At 40.7% G+C, this 19,770-nt stretch overlaps 1 protein-coding gene across 2 annotated transcripts in view; it reads right to left on the bottom strand.

Moving 5' to 3' along the window:
• The window catches only part of sorl1 (sortilin-related receptor, L(DLR class) A repeats containing), a 102,410-nt gene that overhangs the window by 40,361 nt on the left and 42,279 nt on the right, over positions 1–19,770 (bottom strand). For both annotated transcript variants that reach the window (XM_073491798.1, XM_073491806.1), the window contains exons 7-9: positions 4,572–4,673; positions 3,694–3,863; positions 753–945 (exon numbers count right to left, since the gene is read on the bottom strand). In XM_073491798.1, the coding sequence (XP_073347899.1) occupies positions 753–945; positions 3,694–3,863; positions 4,572–4,673 (465 nt within the window). The remainder of the gene's footprint in view (positions 1–752; positions 946–3,693; positions 3,864–4,571; positions 4,674–19,770) is intronic.

The raw sequence follows: 19,770 nt of genomic DNA, 5'->3' as shown, positions 1-19,770 counted from the left end.
AAATCACGTCATCATATTTATTGATAATTATCAAAGTCAAACAGGTCGGAGCCCTGCTTCAGCAGCAACACTGTCTGTGTGGACACACACACACAGCCTGTAGGTGTCTTTAAGTGCAGCTGCATGCTATCAGTAAAATAGCTGTCTCATCTGAAGTGTTTTTCTTCAGACACGCAAGTAGGCAGGGATGGAGAAAAAAAGTACTGCCAGAAGCGACAACCTGCTATTGATTTCGATGACTGAAATTAAAATTTCGATAAACTCCCAATTTAGAATCGAAATGGAAAATCATGATTGCTTTTAATGTTGCAAATTACCCAACTCATTTGCAGTTAATCAAATGAGCGAAACCAGTTGATACATAGTGAACCTCTGGGTCTGTGGCCTCAGGACAACTGCCTGCATTGCCCCAACAGTAATCCAGAATCAAATATATTAAATTACATGGACACATTAGAGAAGCTTCATCCAAACCATTAATCAACTATCAGAATTGTTGCAAATTAGTTTTCTTTGAGCTGATCCATCCATGATCCGTAATGGAACCATAGTTTCTGCTTCTCACAAAGACAAGTCTGACACCTGCACACCCAAACCATATTCTTCTGTACAGCATCTCCACACTGTTAAGAAGCAGAGGTCATGAAGCCTCTGTGATGGCACAGCTGGGTAAAAACATGAGCCAAACATCCGCCATAATAATAATAATAATAATAATAATAATAAACCAGTTTCTGAGGTTTGTCGGGTACCTGGCAGTCCACAGTTCCTCCCAGGCTGTCGGCAGCAGGCGGCTGAAGCAGCTCCCACGTCCCTCCCTTGTCGAAAGTGATGACGGATCGCATGTTGTCTTCACTGACCGAGCCATTAATGAGCGTGGCGATGAAGACTCCTCGCAGCCCCTCCACGCGGTGCAGGTCTGCAAAAGGCTCATTGGCAAAGTACCTGAAACAGAGGCAGGACACGTCATCATCATCATCAGGAGGAACTTTTGATTTATGTACCACAGCTGCTGATACAACAGTAAACAGGGACCAATGCTTCACTTGTAACAAAATATCTTTTGGTTTTAGAACAGAGACGTGTGCCAATTCCAGCCTCAGTATGGCTAAAAAACGACACTTTGCTGATTCATTCCAGATTCTAGATTTTTGAAAACTCGCTCTACATGTTCTTGTACACTTGGCTCAAGAAGACAAGAGTGCAAACACAGAGGAACTAAAAGCGTCAGCATTTTGAAATTACAGCTTCATGAGCAACTTTTCACACAGCAGAGAGAAGTAAACAGGAAGCTTGAACTCCATTATCCAGAAATGATGTAAGAAAACTGCATACATGCATACAAGACACTTGTTTTTAAGCAGCCTGTGCAGCACAGGAAACAGAAGGCACAGGGATCCACAGCTTATTTAATTAACAGAAGACACAGTGTCACATAAACAGAAAGAATCATCATTGTCAGACAAACACCTGAGCCAACGCTGTGTGACTGCTTCTGCCAAAACAACACAGGATCCTCCTGATGAGATTATGGAGAAGACCGAGCAGAAAAACAATGAATACAGAGCTCAGAGTTCACATCAATAGATCGTCTTCTATCAGATAAAGAAGCATTACTCGTCCGTGTTTGCACAGCCTTTGTCTTATCTGTGTTATCAGCCATTTGTAAAGGGAACTAGAGGTCACTAGAGCTCAATTACTTGCTTGATTTGTCTTGTAGGTACACACTGACTTCATTTTTCTATGCTGCTGCAATTTCCTTAATGGCATGATTCATCACTTCTACAAAGACAAAAGGAGCAAATTAACGACTGATTTTTATCCAGCTGTATTCATATTTAGTATGATAGTTCATTCTTGTATAACACGCTTTCTTCAGAGGATGTTGCTTTCTCAGTTGTCATGGAGATGGATCTGCAGGCATCGGGCTACTCAGACACTGTCAAGCTACTTTCATGCTTGATGCAAACATTAGACAACACAATATTTTTATCTCTTTAGATAGGAAAATTCTTGCAGTGACTGCTTTTCGCTGTAATAATTTTGTCACTGAAGTAGGCAGTATGCAATCAGTTTTGTGGGGAAGAAGAATCAAATGAAACCAAATGCCCCTTTTTATGGGAACGCACACAGAGCTTGAAGAAGGTTATTTGGGTTAACACAGCTAGTTAACCACCGTCATGGTACCTGCTATCTCCGACTGGGGTTTTAGGTTTTGTCAAGCCAGCTAATGCAAAGAAAGCCTTGGTATGTCAAACTGCTTCGTAGTATATCCACCTGACAACACCAGCTACTAATTCTTCTGTTTTGTAACAGTTTGTGAGTGAAAGTGGACCTGGAGCCGTTCTTGGTCACTCAGCATGAGATCGTTTCCTTATCAGTCAGTGGGACATGGGTGAGTGTGAGGATGAGCAGCTTGCAGAAGGTGAGATTGCACCCAAGGTGCTTTCTTGCACCCAAGGTGCTTTCTTATACTGAAAGAATGTAATATAATAATATGATATTTATAGTGGTATGCAGAACAGCGCTCTGTGCACCTACTGGCTCATAACATGTTCTTGGAGTATTTTTTTGTAAATATTATTTTTATACCAACTTCCTTCAATTAATCGTATGCCAAAACAGACAGAGAGTCCTGGAAGTGCTATAGATGAAATGTTAAGGGATTAGTCTCCAATAAGCTGCCTGTGCAGAAGTTAGAGCTCACTCTAGAAGACCATATGTGGGGTTGCCTAATATTAAAATTAAAGGAGCAGTCTGTTGTTTTGGTGAATAAATGTTAATGAGCAGAGAAAGATCTTCATTGGCTGATTTTTTTTTCTGACTAAACAAACTAAATAAACAAACTCTCTTTGTTTTCATGACTGAATAAACTGAATAAACAAACTGACCTTAAAGGACAACACAGTTTATACTGTTTTACTTTGTTTATATGTGGCGGACCCTGCCACCTTTCTAGCTTCAAACAGTGTTCTAGGACCTTATTTTCCTCTGAGAACAGCTGGTTTATTTACTTATGGAAAAATGTTTGTATTATTACCTCATTAATATTATAAATATTACAATTCTGACTTTGAATATCTTCTCCAAAACTACATAATGCCCCTTTAAGTTGTAAAAGTAGCCAAAATAGCTGCTAGATTTTTAAAGAGGTCTACAATCGGTTCCTTTTAATTAAATCCACTTTTTAAAAACTTTTATTTATATTAAAAAATATTAAAATGTGTTAAATATTTAATCACTTGAATTATGTTGCAACCTCTAATGCACTGTTTTGGTGCGTTAGTGTTATTTACCCAATCTACCTTTGCATTTATTTGTGTGAAGCTGGAGAGCTTAGTGCTCTCATTTGTATTAAATCAAGGCTAGATGTGACAGATGACGTGACATGTGCACTCTCAGCTACGAGTACAACATCTCATTGGACAACACCCTGTAGCAGCTGGTGGAAGTAGCTTTGGAGAAAGGTGTCTGAGCTACTTTGCTTCACCCACTATCACTACAGTCCTGCCAAGGATAAGAAGCAGAAAACGCATGGAGGGCAGGAGTGACAGTGTTTTTTATTTTTTTAATTTTATTTAAGTAAGAAATCTGGGCACATCTGCCACCACAGAAGAAATGTGTGTGTGTGTGTGTGTGTGTGTGTGTGTGTGTGTGTGTGTGTGTGTGTGTGTGTGTGTGTGTGTGTAGTACCTGATCAGTGTGTTGCTGCCGGAGCCCTCAGGACTGTAGTACAGAACATTCTCCAGTGACAGAGAGAAGGACAGGCCCTGTGTGTCTGAGATGTACAGGTGTGTAACGTTGTTCAGGTGGTTCACACATACAAACACTTGGTCCTCCGATGCATCTGCTATGTAGTACTCCTGTTAGGATGAGAGGGAGAAAGAGGAGGTCATCCTCACTTCACTGAGCTCCTTCCTGATTACACTGCGGGTGCAATAAAATGACTGGATACAATGTGAAAAGACTGGATATCACTGTGGAAACATGGACTTGTGTACTGTTCAGCGAAGCGTAGGCGGTTCTTCCTCCTAAATCAGGAAGTCGATTGTGTAACATATTTTTAGAAATGGAAACCACACTGTTCATATGTAGTTTGTTTATTTCAAGTAATCCACAGTGTACTGAAACAGACAGGAGCGCAGCAGAGCTGTGACTCATCTCTCACTCCACAATGATCAAATCGCCAAATTTATACAAGCTGATAAACTTGATGATCACTGGGGGAGCATAATCTTTATCATCAGTTTAATTCTGAGGTCTAACACCTTATGAAGCTTTGTACAATACACTGTAGGCCCAAAACAAACAACACCACAACAAATATATCTTGAGCTTTAAATTTAGCTTTAAGTCAGAAAAAATCTGCTTTAAGAATAAACAAACAAGATAATGAATCTGATCAGACGCTTCATGCTACTGAACAGTTTGAAACATTTCTGTCTGTGCCAAAAAAACTACTGAGGGTTGATACCTACTTCAACATCGATTAATCATTAAGTATCCTGATAAGACTTTCTGAAATCCTTCATTTCTGAATTATTGCTGAAGTACACATGAGAGAGACTTACTGTGATTGGATGTCGAGTCATAAACTGGGCAGCTTTCATTGGCTGGCGGTTGTAGGAGACCCAGAGCTGAACAGATGAAGGTTCGTGGCTGCCAAACAGTTTCTGGAGAGGCAGAGGACACAGAGAAAGCACAGTTCATTCAATCATTTATGTCAAACCCTTCAACATTTCACAAGCAGCCAATCGACTAACATGCTGAGAATTTGAGTTTCTCAGCAGCTCCACCTTGGAACCAACTTCAATTAGGAGAAGAGACTTTGGTTATCTGGACTGTCCTGATGATGTTTTTCTGTCTTAATATCCCAGTGGTACAGAGCTCGACAGCTGAGTCAGAAAACATTAAACATACAGACTTAAAAAGGCTCCAAGTAGGATACAAAAATCTGTGCATGTGCCTGTGTGTGTGTGTGTGTGTGCACACATGTGTGTGTACATGTGTCTGTGCGAAAGTGTGTGTAAAAGAGAGAGAGGAAGAGAGACTCTCTTCATTGTCATTACAAATACATTAGGAGCCAGGCTGCTGGAGGGAGCAAAGCTCTGATATGTTATGAATTACAAGCTTGCAGACCAGACAGAGTGGTGTGTGTGTGCGTGTGTGCATCTGTGTGCGTGTATGTTTGTGTGTATGCGTGCCTGATAGAATGAGTGAGTGAAGTAGAAACGGAGATATCTTTTGATCACAGACTGTGGGTATCCTCCAGATTTTCATTTAAGTGGCTCACATTGTCATTTAAACATAACAAACTAATTACACTGCCCACTGTACACATGCACAGTGATGGCATGATATGTATACTGTATGAAGAGTGGCACATACCATGGACTAACAGGATTTTGTGCCATTTCTAAATGATGCATGGTTCTAAGATCTCAAAGCAGAAATAAACATATTTTCAACCTCCCTTTTTGGAGATTTTTTTATAAAATTGACTGTATGGACATGGTACATTATGAAAACGAACCAAACAAGTGGATTGTACTAGGTGAAGTTACTTCATGCCATTGGCAGACTTTTTGATGTGATTTAGGGAGAGTCACTGGTAGGCAACCACACCAAATTTCACACAGCGACTGGTCGGGTGTGTGGCGGGGTCGACACTTCTCTCAAGCTCCACTGTTACACTTTTCTCATAACTCCTTCTGTCACTTTTAGGGTTTCAACCCGAGTGCAACACCATAAAAGTCTACATGCAGAGACCATCTGACAGTATAACTCCTCCTTTAAAGTCAGTTTGTTGGATATTATCGGGTGGCCCTGATGAGTCTGCGAGTCAGTTCATGAGGCTTCAGACAGGATCTGTAAAGCCCTCACATTACCCAATCATCTGTGCCAAACATCAGCGCCCAAATGATGCACTGACTCAAGCACTTCTGGTGGATGCAACTATGTCATGGCAGGTGTATTGTTCAGTACCTAATGAAGCACAGTGTCAGGTGTAATTTTAGCACCATTCACACTGCCTTTTCAAGGCGGGAATCATGCGCCGATATTCGGCCACACCATCTGTGTGAAAGTTACAGAGGTGAATGGGGGGATGGTTTTGTTCTGCCTCTGATCCTCCAGCGGATATCACTCAAAATAAAAGACAAACATCCCACACTTCAACCCACAAAGCAACGTTACAGGACCATACAACAGTGATGTGGTTGCATGTCGTGTCTTCAGCATCTTATATGAGAAAAAAAATACAGAATTTATTCCTGTCTGTCCATCTGTCTGTCCTACCGACTCTTTGTCACACTTCTGCCTGAAAAACAGCGTCTGTCCCTGGCAGTGAGAGCCGGGCGGCTCCCGCAGTTGACTGGAGGTGATTATGTGACGTGATTTAGAGCTGAAGACTTTAACTCACCATGTCCTTGTCTCCTTCCACTATTGTGTTGTTGTAGTAACTGTCTCTGGCAACTTATATAGAAAAAAAATGCCAAATTTAATGAGGAAAAGTGTGTCTTCAGTGACACAGAAATGCCACGGGCCAACCAAGAGGCCCCTTTGGAGCAGCATGCTTTGAGCGGGCGCTGCACTGGTGTATACAGTTAAGCAACAGTTAGCTATCTGTCTGAGCCTTGAAAACATTCAGTGTTTTAAAAAGTGTCTCTGACTCATTTCATTCCTGGAATGCATCATTACCGACAGAACGGGACAAAATCAAGAAAGAAGTTCCCCTTTCAGAGGCAGCTCGACTCTCTGGTAATCAACCATGTGCTAAAACTGACACACTCCTTTTATCACCCACAATCAGCCAGTTTAGTGCAGAGGAGTGTGCAGTTCACTGACATCATGTTACAGGATTTTTCTGGGTCATGAAGGCTCAAATTTTGGAAATTCTGTCTCTCAGTGTAAGACAAGCCTGCAAACTTCCTTATTCTTTGAATAAACCAGCCATCTGTGCTTATTAAGGCTCTACTCTGTACTCTAATTACATCGTCACAGTTTACTACCTCTCTACCTGTTCCATTTCCATCTCACCCCTCGCTCTCCCAGCTAGAAATTTATTCAGTGACTGTGGCTCAGTTCAAACTAAAAAGGAGCCGAGCAGCTTCATTATTTTACTTTGGATTAGTTTGGACCACCCTGTTTGAGGCTTTAACAGCACCAGCTTCTGGAGAGAGAGAGAGAGAGAGAGAGAGAAAGAGAGAGAGAGAGAGCGAGAGAGAGAGAGACAGAGAGAGAGAGTTAAAAAAACGATAGGGAGAAAGATGAAGAAAGGAAAGAAAAACAGAGAGTAAAACAGAGAAAGATCAGGAGAGAGAAGCTGGCAGGAGGGCAGCTTTAGAAATCTGTAAATTGAAGTAAAACAAAGAAGGCAGAGAGCTGAAGTGTACACCCACTACTCATTCTCCCTGGGATGTTAGAATTAGATTCAAATACTGGTTGGATTAATATAAAGAACGAATACTGAATCTTTATTGATAATCACATATCAAAGAAAGTCTATTTCCCAGAATGCTTTTTTATACTATTCCTTTAAAATATTGATGGTTTTGGTTTAACTGGTAGATTTTACTCAATCTAAGTCTTTTCACTTCAGAGGAGCTGCTACTCTGCTGGTCCTGTATAGTAGTGTTACAGAGTGTAGTTCACCTCTTGTCACTCTCTTTTAGTGATGGTTAACAAAACAGCTGAGAGGAGCTTTAATATCACGTCACAGAAGGCGTGGTAGACGGTTCTGCTGCTCAAATGGCATTTCCCTGTGAGGCAGCTGGATTTGCAAGATGATAAATCACGCGAGAATCCAGCCCTTTGCCCGACTCAAAAATTAGATGTCAGCTTAACTAAATTCACAATATTCAATAGGTGTATTAAATAAAGGAAGCAAAGCAATGTTGTGGGACTGAGTGTGGGACGCAAGGTTCAATCCACTTGTTAAAATGATTTTTTGTTTCCCCACAACCACAAAAAGAAAATCTGGTTTATTTCTCCTCCACTGACCAAAGAACAGTGATACAACACTCGCTGTGCACACAGAGTCTAAAAGTCACTCTGCAAACTCTGTGTATCCATGAACCCTTAAATTGGAGTCAGATATGTTCTATGAGACAACTAGTCACTAAAAATGAGAACCATGGAAGCTTTTCTTCTGTATCAAGCAGCTATAAAAACTGCCGCAGGACATATTTCATTTCATTTGCAACAGTGCGTTGCAACTGGGGCTGATATTCTGCATTTTTACAATTATCAGTGTCTGTGTTTTTTGTGTCTGGTTGCCGATAAAAATAAAACTTTCAAAATGCAGAACATCCTTTCTCTGTTAGTGGTCACCACTCTGTGACCTATCAACACCTATCTGATGTCAAGAGTAATAGCCAATCAGCACTGAATAATCTGAATTTTCTTGCAGAAGGCATTAACTAAATGAAGTGGAGTGACAATATTAAGTAGCAGAAAATGGAAATACTGAAGAAAAGTACCTCCAGTTGTACATAAGTACAGTACTTGAGTATATTCTGTCACTGGTTATTGACTTTGAGGCTAAGAGTTTTATTTTCCCTGTAAATGTATATTGGTTCCAATTATCAGTTATAGGTCTCCTGGATTACTAATAATTGGTATCGGTATCAGCCCTGAAAAAACCGGTCAACCACTAGTACATACATTATATAACATTGTTGATATAAACTGCAGCAAGTGATGTTTGTCATTTCAACCAATGAAGGCGTCTGTCGATGCACTAATTGTTCTAGTCTAGTTTACTAATGTTGCCTACATTGCCCGTGGTCAACAGAAGAAAAAAGGGACAAAAATACATTTCTCAGCGTCTGAGCAGCAGAATACCAGCATCAAGGTAGACTGTGGTAAGAAAACTGATGGTTAACACACTGAGTACATTTATTGGGGGGAAGCATTGAATTCTACCGTAGTTGTGTTGTTTAAAAAAAGAAAATCAAATTTTGTTTCTTTAACCCAAAAAATGATGAGCTATACTGTATACCGTGATACTGTGATACTTGACATGACGTGAGATGGTAATTGTACTGTGAAAATGTAAAACCTTCGCATTGCAATCGTATTCTGCACTTAGTAAATCCAGCTATTTTTGTGTTTGGGAATCACATTCAGAACATTATCCACTATGATTTACAGTACAGAATGATATGAAGGTGATGCTATTGTTACTATAGAAATGACCACTATAAGAAAAAGTGTTTCACCCTGATCTGAAGGAAACACTAAAAGTATTTCCATCAATTTCTCTACCATTCTAACATAATGGTGTTGGTTTTAAAAAAGATCTTTGTGTGTGTGTGTGTGTGTGTGTGCGTGCGTGCGTGCGTGTGTGCGCGTGTGTGTGTCTTGGAAGGATTTGTATCCATCCTTGAGTGCCTGAGCATCCCCAGTCTCCAGCAGAGCATTTCAGGCTTTTCCATTCAGTCTATTGATTTATCTAGCGTAGTGCCCACATCGACTGTGTGGTGTGATGTGAAAGCAAAGCAGCAACTACACTGAGACAAATGGAGGGAAGGAAGAGAGGGACAAATGGAGGTAAAGCACAGAAAAACATATATATGAAAGAGTAACAGTACAGAAACGCTCAGAATACATGGTATAAGGTAAAATCATAATATAATATTTTATATGGTTAAATATGAGTAGATGTGTTTTTTTCTTTTTGAAATGTTGTCCATTAGTCTAAAGAAGAATTTTAACATTAATATGCATTACTACCACAGTGATAAATGATAATAAACTATTCTTAAACATTGCAACTCAGAAATGAGGTGTGGGTTTGGAACTGAGTTTTGTTCTGCTGCTTATATAAACTCTAATCAAGGTTTTCAGGCCAGTTTACTTTGTGAGTCAAGGGAAAAGTGGACTGGAGAATGTCTATTATGTATTTTCACATGTAAGTGGCATGGCGATTATATATTTTTCCACTGAAACCACAGATTGCACTGCAACGGCAACTGTAAGTGAGCCACACATTCCACACTGTGCTCATGTTCTCTCAAACTGATCCTCTCTCAAAGCTTAAATCCCTGAAATGAGATGTGGTTCTACGGCCTCAGATCAGCTCAGCCCGGGTGGCAAACAGACACAATTATCATCGTTTTGAATGGAAAAACAGCATTCTACATATAATACTGTATCCAAGGAATGAACTATGCAATATTAAGTCAGATGTTCATGTTGTATTCATGGCAGAGCATAAAACCTCTCAAAAGCAGAGGCTGTTTCGTCTCCACGAACTACAGGTCAGAATTTAATCTTTTCAAAAGAACACTACTGCAAACATGTGATGAGCCTACCCGAGGAGGTAAATACCTGAGATATCTGCCTCTCTCATATTTCGAGTGATTTTCCTAATACAATCACAGCATTATACAGAAAATGTTGAAGACTGATGAAACCATCAGGGACACTTTATCTTCATGGCAACAAGTGTGTCCACAGGGCTCACTGGCAATACTGTAGTGATGCCAGCTGGATAGCAAGGAACCTGTGTGGTTCTGACCAACAGCAGCCCGCTCCTATAGATTCGTCCTTTACAACACTGGGAGTATTTGCTGCTTCCTCACCAGCAAGATGGCTGAGCTGCTCATCCAGGTGCTTTTCCTCTCCTGTCCGGACTGCTACAACACCCTCTAAGCTGGAGCCCTGTCATCAACCACCAGATATATGCAGCAACTCCAGAACGCTGGCAGCAGTCACTGCTGGCATGTGACCTTTCAAAGTAAAGGCCACATGACCGACATGGTAGCTAGCATTACCGTTAGCAACATAATCTGCTCAAATTTTTTAATGCCATCTGAAAACTATTGGCTCTGGCTTATTACTACACTATCTAACATACTATAATGAGGGTTTTACATAGTTGTTTTGACTTCTATTGTATTCAAACACAATACAATGGACACATTTCAATAGGAAATGATAACTAAATATATATGTTGGTTGTCTTTTTACTGTTCAATCAATAGCTACTGAGCTATGCCCTCTTCATCATCTGACATTTCTCCAGACAGACAGTCTGAACAAAGTTGTTTGAAGTCTTTTGCTGGGAGACAAATCCACACAAAGAATTTGAGGAGAATTCTGTGATAACACACCTGTAATACAGACATTGGGATACAGGGGATCCTTAAATAAAAATCTAGAAATGATGTGCACTTGAATATTCATGAAGCATATTTTGGAGCGTATGATTCTTTGTCATGTCTCTTTCTCTTAAATCATCATTTTTACATTTGATTTTGTTTTGTTTTTTGTATTTGTTGGAAATCATGGTGGCAAGGTTCTGCTTCACCAAAACTAAACAGAGTATAGAATACAGAAACGGGATGGCAATCGAGAACTGGTTCCAGTTGAGATTGGTTGCAAATTGTCAGATCCATTGGCACTGTATGCCTCCGAGCTTATCAATTCCTTTTATGCATATTTTCTGACAGTTACACATTGTAAAACATGAAGGAGTCATGGTGCAGTGAAAGAGATGGTCCAAAGCGCGGCTTCATTTCATGGGGAAACTATGTTGTTGTAGTGGGAATTGTATACGGCAACATCTCTGTCAGAAAGATTGGCCTAAATTCTGAACTGTCACTGCAAAAAAAGCAGCACATCCGTTACTGAGAGTAAATATCCTATGTTATAATAACATGCAGGTACGCTTAGCACATTTTTTCAGAACAGAAAATTGATAAAGAATCATTAAGGTTAACTTGGACCAATAAGCAGAATCAATAATGGCAGTGGTATCAATAAAATCATAACAATTCCCACCCCTAAATGCATCAGGTTAAATAACAAGCTTGCCTGTGTTTTCCCTGATGCTGTAGAGAGTCATAGACAGTTTTCAAAGTGTTATGGGCTTTTTCGCTGATAATCTTTTATCAGTACTGGGTTAGCAAAGCTAGCAAAAAGTAGCCAACCGACGCCTGCAGCTGGCTCCGTCCATCACACAACCCTCGCCTTGCAGATCATAGCTGCACCTCAACAGTCTCCCCGTGGTAAAGTGCCAGTTATTCAAACAGAAACAAGTCAAATTTCTCTCCCACGCTGTAGTATTTGGCTTTCAAACTGAATGACACATATGTTTTCCAGAATTTATATGAACCTCCCAACACCTACACACAAGTGCCTCCTTAACATTTCCTTGTAACCCACAAGGCCACACAGTGAGAACTCCACTCCCACACAGTAAACAGCCACAAGGTGACACTTGTTAATGACTGGCCCTAAGGAAGAGTGCATGTTCACTGCTGCCTTCTTTTCTTTTTTTCACTGACATTTTATTAAAATGAAAGGTACCTGCACTGACACCAAAACAAGCTGGAAATGTCACAAGCCAAATCCTCTGAGGCAAAGTGCCTTCTGCTTGTTTCACCCAGCTGTTGTAAAGTTGAATGCTATCAGACATTTTTGTGTTTTACAGTTTAGACAACGAGGCTCCGTCCCTGCTCTACCCCAGCCCATATCTCAGGGATCATCTGTTACATATTCATGACTTCTGGCCCAGTGCACCTCAGGCAGTGCTGTTATTCAGATAGGCTCGTTATACAACGTAAAGCAGACACATCTTTCTTTAATGTCTGCAATCTCTCTGTTCAAGAGGATCTCAGTTCCTAGGTAGATGGATTAATGTTAAGCGTTTTTGTCTTTTGGCATGCATGTGAGATTCTTTAAAAATCACAAATAGATGAAAACGGTCCTCGTCATTTACTGCATTGAAACACCAGTGCAATTAGGTTTGTGTAGAAGTAGTTAAGGATTCTGATGAATGGTTGTAAATTTAACAAAGAATAGCTAAACGATAATGTGATTCCAGACAGGTATTATTCAGTAGTAAGCAGTGTCTGCAGATAGGGCTGGGCAATACCAATTATATCATTATCAAGATATTAGACTACAGTACATATGGTGTAAGATTATGGATATGGTTATATGGTGATATGTCATCAGGGTTCTTCTTTTCCTGTTTGTAAAGGCTGATGTCATTTTCTGAACACACCGGACTGTTCTACTTGTTCTAATACTTTTACCCACTTAGTCATTATATCCACATTATTGATGATTATTGATCAAAACTCTCCTCGTCTTAGTATTTTGTGAAAGTACCAATGAGTCATCTCTACAATTTTGTTGCAATATCAATATCAAAGTAGGGACTCAAACTTAAACTCAAACTTAAAATCACTTGGAGGACATGGGCAGGAGTTTTCAGGAGTTGAAGGTATTTACTAAACTGAACTGTTTCAGGAACTGCAAGTGAGCCAGAGCTTCAGAAGCCACTAGAAAGAAATCTGCTCTTTGATGGGAGGAATCATTCCTCCCTCCAATCCCCACTTCCTGTTTTCTTCTCTCCCTGTCCCAGACGTTCTTTGCAGAGAATCTGTGATCTAAATGAGAAGGAATATGGAACAGATAACTGTGGAGAAGAGGGATGGGTCTTATCAACATCCCCATTACATCTACTAAGCCAGTTATCTTTCCCGGGTCTCCTCGATGGCACCAGAGGCTGGGGTCTTTAAGGTCTGATTAGCACTCTATTCCTCAGGATCCCTATTGTTAGATAAAACTCTCCGTTTCTGGCTCTTTAATTAGCTTAAGCAGCTTGGCACTGCCAAAAGCACTTGTGATATTCCATTATTCTAATCCTATTAGCACTAGCCAAAGACAGAAGACGAGAGAGAGTAACTGGACTAGACCACCAGATTTATTATTTTTATAGCTAATGAAGACTGAAGAAAATACAGTTAGCTCTGCTAGTTAGCTAGTAGCAAGCACTAAGTGGCTAACAGAGCTGATGCTTCATGACCAGTCAGTCTGTATCTGTTCCATTTCCTCCCGGACGTAACCATTTCTAGAAGCCCCAGAGGCAGTCGGACTGGTCTGTCTGACTGGTCTCATCAGCTCTGGAGGTCAGACTCAGAGCTCAGAGAGGAGGGAGGTCACAGACGGGTCAATCACCAAAAAGTGAACCCTGGTGTCTAATGCTGAGAAGCTCTCCTGATATATGTGTGTGTGTGTGTGTGTGTGTGTGTGTGTGTGTGTGTGTGTGTGTGTGTGTGTGTGTGTGTGTGTTACAGGACAAAGCATGCAATATATTTTTTTTTACTGTCAACAAATCCAGTGAAAAGAATGATCCCAACTAACTCCTGACAGTCACTACATTTCTATTTTGTTTTCATTTAGCTTGATGTTATTCCTTTTACATCTACATCATCCAGGTCTCTCACGAAAGCTGTATTTTTCTGTATGCGACTCTAGCTCTCTCAAGTCTTAAGTCAACATTAAACTCTCTGAGCTTATCTGGATATCAGTAATTTCTAGCGTTCCCCCTGACTGCCTTCATCACATGCAGCAGCACTGACAAACTGTTCTAGGAATGACCGTCTCTGAGGAAACACTACAGAAAGAAAACCCAAACAAGCAGGCCGAGTGTTGCCAGTATTATTTTGCCCTCTTGTGCTCAAAACCTCTCTGTCTTTTCCATGTCAGGACGCCCCAGATGGATCAGTATTAGGTCACAGACTAATTTGAGAAGGGTTTGTTCTCCAATCTACTTACATTTTTGGATGGGATTTGATTTAGCACAGTGGTTCTATCTGTTCTGTAAGTAGGGAGACATTGTTAGAGCGAGTGCAAAGCATCATCTGTACTGAACATGAAAGTTTCTTTCTTGACTTTGGAAACAGTTTGACCAAATAATTAAGTAAATGACAACTCACTATGCTTCTTTCACAGCTCTGAAACAAATCTCATGGTCTAAGTCACCTGTTATACACCAAGTGGCTCAAATCAAGCAATCTGACTGGTCAACACAATATTAAGAATGTGCTGAAATCAGCATGACAGCACACTTACTTATCACTGAAGACATTACTCTGCCATTTCCATGGCAACACTGTAACTGCCAGAGCTGGAGCAAAAGCCAAAATATCTTTTGTTGGAACAGAGTGTGAATTGTTTAATGAAACTGGTTAATTTTTATTGAACAATTTCAAAACTTCAACTTCACCACTGTTTTTGCAGCTCCTGCATCCTCCATCAGATGTGTCAGTGAGTAGGGTGCATGGCGATACCTCTTAATAATGCATGTGAACTTCACGGATATAGTAACTAAATCTGTTGGTGGAAGAATATTTACATTAAGAATATTTTTAGCAGATATCTTGGTTTTAACAAGATTAAGCTAGCAAGGCAGGTTTGTGTTCATGTGTGTTATTTATTCAGTTTGGGAATTCCACCATCTCTTGAAAGCATCAGTCTGCTCAAGCCTGACTCAACAGGGACTAGAAATTGTTGCTAGGCTGTTACTAAGGGTTGGCCCACTTGCTGGATCAGTAAACTAAGTTTCTCAACAACGCTGTGATCCGACCCTCCCACTGAAGTCACACAGAGCAGAAACAAGAGAGAGAGACACTGTACCATCAACATGGCTCTGAAGCTGCTAGTTTAAGGTCAACAAGTTACATCATGTTGCTTTAAGAAGAAGCTAGTAGGTAAACTCAGAGTCAAGATTATTTAGTCAAACTATAATGTGATTGTGTTTGTCACATAGTGCGTACAGTGTTGACGATGTTCTCATCACTTAAAACAACAGTGTTGAGCTCCAGCACCAAAAACTATTTCTGGAAAACAACAGCCTCCAAAGCTGTATTAAAGTCTTTATTTGCAATATCTTGAAGCTGATGAACAACTTCACAACTTCCTGCATCACTACAGTTCCTTTTTACTCCACAGACGCTTTCATCTGAAAGCATAAGCCTGTGTTTATCTAGGCACACTAAGTGGTGTCTGCCATGTAGCTGTATTTATGGTTATAATGACAAGTAAGTCATGTTCAGGTTAAAACAATTAAAGTTGAGATATCAGACTCTCATCAGTCTCTGTCACTCAATATATCCCGACCCTGGCTGCTGAGACGTTATAATTCACTGGCAGGACAAGCTGCTGCTCAGCTCTGAATGGTCCAGAGGTCTCAATTAAGGTGATTAAGATATTGAGTCCACAGTCCACAGTGTCAATTCCATCTTTATGTCTTGGACTGCTTCGTTCAGGCATCATTTTACAATGCACACTTACTGTGTGGCAGGCAAGAGTTGTATTTCGTAGTTTGTTTAATTCACAAAATAAGTGTCGATTTTATACATATTTTTATACATTTATAATATGTATTTTATAAATGCGGTGTTGTAGTGATACAGCATTTCAAGTTTAAAGGAGGTCGCTGTCTCTGGCTCTGACCCTGCACATGCCTCTTCTCAACATCCTGCTTCACATTCTGAGCAGTAAACAAAACCACACGTAGCAGCTGCTGGCTTCCCAACACTTTGAGGTTAAACTCTATGTCTTGTTGGACCACATTAGTAATTGGAAATGAGGATTACTCATTAGGTTTGACCACATTAGCCACAGGGATTTATTAAGGCTGCTCTGCCTTGCTTTGACTGAGCCCAGTGTTAAACACTGCCTGTTTGCTGTGTACACAGTAAATTGCAGCATATGCATCATGCATCTGCACAAACAGTTGACAACATGTTTACAGAGTGTACAGCTAGATCATTTTCTTTCTCAAACAAATGTAGATTCACTCAAATCATTATTGCACTGAAAACCATACTGTAGAGGAATATACATACCCCCAGCACGGCTGTGGTCGCAAAAACACTGGCAGAGCTACTTTTACTGTTCCTTTTCACCTGTTTGCAGATGTTATGATTTAGCTGTGCCTCAATTCATTCTCAGCAAGCATATTACTTTACAACTATAGGTGATGTGTAGTGGTACGGTAGGTGATGATGTTTCCTTTTGCTTTCTTTAGACAAAACTTGGCCACAAAATCATCCTGTACATCTTGGCAGCTTCTACAAAACAATTTATTTCCACAAGAATTCGGATGATACATGTGTTTAGCCGGACATGTTGCATTTCCTCAGCTGCTTTCATGGCCACCAAACAGGCAGCTGTAAAGCAGTCAAATTATTTGTCAATCCAATTCCAATAGGGACTTATTGTTCTTCTACAGAGTTCAAAGAAGAAGGAATCATTTATGAAAAATATAAATAAGCTTATGAATGCAGCAGTCTTTTCTTACCTGCCGTGCCTGTTACAACCCCAGAGGTCCTATCATGAAATATTTGCTACACATTATCATGTACAGTTGATGGGAATGTTTTCAGGCCGGCTCCACTCAGTTCCTGTGGGCTCTCCTCTCTCCACTTTCAGCCAGACTGCCAGTTTCCTATCTCTTTGTCAAATGTATTTTAGATAAAAACCTTTATAACGGCTGTAAATACTTTGTTGCTCGTGGTTCTTGGGAGCTGGGAAGAGGAGAGTCATAAAAACTGGGGGCTCATCCAGGATTGAATGGTCATGAGGTGAGGTAAATGTGTGAAAGTTTTGTGTATCTATTGGCTTTTGTTTATGTGTGGTGGTGGGCACCCTGCCTAGATAGTCACCGGGCAAGTTAAAGAGCTCGTCATTTTGTTGTTTTGCCTTTCTTATTTTTGGTGGTGATCCTGAGAAGGGGACAAACTTGGTTTGTGTATTATGACTCATCTTTTGTTTTCACTCACTTTGATGTGTAGCTGTAATAAATACTTTTGTGCAGTGTGACTTGTGGTTTTTGACCTTTGGTTGGGGTAACTGCACAAACACACTTTGGTTGGGTCACTTGCTGGTTACAGCTCAGGTAAGCTGGAAACATTTGTGTATAGTGGGGACTACAGAGTGGATGTCTAATTCTGGTGTGGTCACGTGTGTGTTACTGTTTTTGTGTATCTATATTACAGCTAATTAGTTTTGTGTTTGGGATGGAGTCACTCCACAGATTAGTGGGTGTTTGAGTGGTGGGTGCGGCTTCCAGTTTGTCTGGTCACTTTCCGTTCCTGGTTTCCTATATCCATTACAGTATCTTTTGTGTGGTTGGAGACCACAAGGTGTCTATTTTGTGCTGTGGTCTTGGCGGTTCACTTGTGTTGGGTTTTTGTATGCTGCTGTTAGCGTACGGCAGCAATTCTGTAGTTTAACTACCTGTGACCCTTTTAGTTCGAGGCTGTTGCACTCACACTTTGTGTTGGTCACCTACAGTCATGGTCAAAAGTTGACATCCACTTGCAAAGAAAATGTGTATCATGTCTCTCTTCACTTCCAATGATTCCTACAGCTCTCATGTTTCTGTGATGAACGAGTGGAACACAAACTACTTTGTCACAAAAACATTCATGAAGTTTGGTTCAGTAATGAATTTATTATAGGTCTTCCGACAATGTGACCAAATCTGCTGGATCATAAATATACATACGGTAACTTGAACGATCAGTTTAGGTGATTATAGAAAGTTGTGTGAATCAAAAGTTCTTCATGGCCTCTTAACTTCTTCTGAGTGATTCTGATTGATAACAGCTGGTGTTTGATACACCCACTGGATTCAGCCACAAACACTACAATGGGAAAGTCTAAGGTGCTCAGCATTGATCTGAAAGAGCACATTATTGATTTGAACAAGTCAGGAGAGTCACTTGGAGCCATTCCAAAGCAGTTACAGGTCCCAAGATCATCTGTACAGACAACTGTTTACAGAAAATACAGATGTAAACACTGACATACAAAGCCTTGCCCCGTCGTACATGTCTGATCTCATTATACCATATATTCCACCTTGTGCATTACGCTCTCAGAATTCATGACTCCCGGCGATTCTCAGGGTTAAAAAGAAGTCATAACCTCCCAGCTGACATCAGACAATCTGGCTCTACTGACGCCTTTAAATCTAAACTCAAAACTTGCTTCTTTGACTTAACCTTTGATTAGTCCTTGAATTCGATTGAAAGCTTCTTCAGTGGGTCGGTCTCAGTCTCAGTGAGTCTCTTACCTTTAGTATTAGGAGTCACATTGTCCTGCCGACGAGAAACATCTGTTTATTCCGATTAATAATGCATTTCTTTAATTTCAGTTTTTTGTTTTTTGTCCCCTCAAACTGCAAGCTGTGTCGCTCTCTCACTGTACTCTCTCTATAGCTTCCTCCTCCTCCTGCTCCTCCTGCTCCTCCTGCTCCTCCTGCTCCTCCTGCTCCTTCTCCTCCCTTTGCATTCAGGCTCCCTTCTGATGGACCACGGGACCTCTGACATCTCTCTCTCCTGGCTCCCACTGCCATACATATTGACGGATCTGGATTGCCATACCCTAGGCTCCGCTGGATCATTTATCTACTCTGTTTTACTATCTCCTTATATCTGTATTTCTGTCAAATTTGATGCCTCTTCACTCTGATGTTTTCTTTGTTACTGCTAGTTATCTTGTGTGGCACAGTTGTGTCACTGCCACGATCAGGAAGAAAACACAAACTATCACCTGCTGCTGACAGAAAACTGGTCAGGATGGTCAAGAGTCAACCAAAAACCACCAACGAGCAAGTCTGCAATGAATTAGAAGCTGCTGGCAGACAGGTGTCAGTGTCCACAGTCAAGTGTGTTTTATACCAACATGAGCTGAGAGGCTGCTGTGGAAGAAAGAAGCTCTTGATCCAGATGTGGCACCTTAAAGCTCGACTGAAGTTTGCTGCTGATCACATGGACAAAAATAAAACAAAAGCTGAGTTGTTTGGCCACAATGAGCAGCAATCTGTTTTGAGGACAGAAGGTGAGGCCTCTAACCCCAACAACACCAAACCTACTGTCCAGCATGGTGCTGGTAGTATTATGCTGTGGGGCTGTTTTGCTTCCAGTGGATCTGCTGCTCTAAAGAAAGTCAATGGAATAA

The sequence above is a fragment of the Pagrus major genome, chromosome 2 (genome assembly GCF_040436345.1).
Source record: "Pagrus major chromosome 2, Pma_NU_1.0".
Taxonomy (NCBI): domain Eukaryota; kingdom Metazoa; phylum Chordata; class Actinopteri; order Spariformes; family Sparidae; genus Pagrus; species Pagrus major.
Note: the sequence above shows the minus strand (reverse complement) of the source record. Positions and strands in the feature narration are given on the sequence as shown.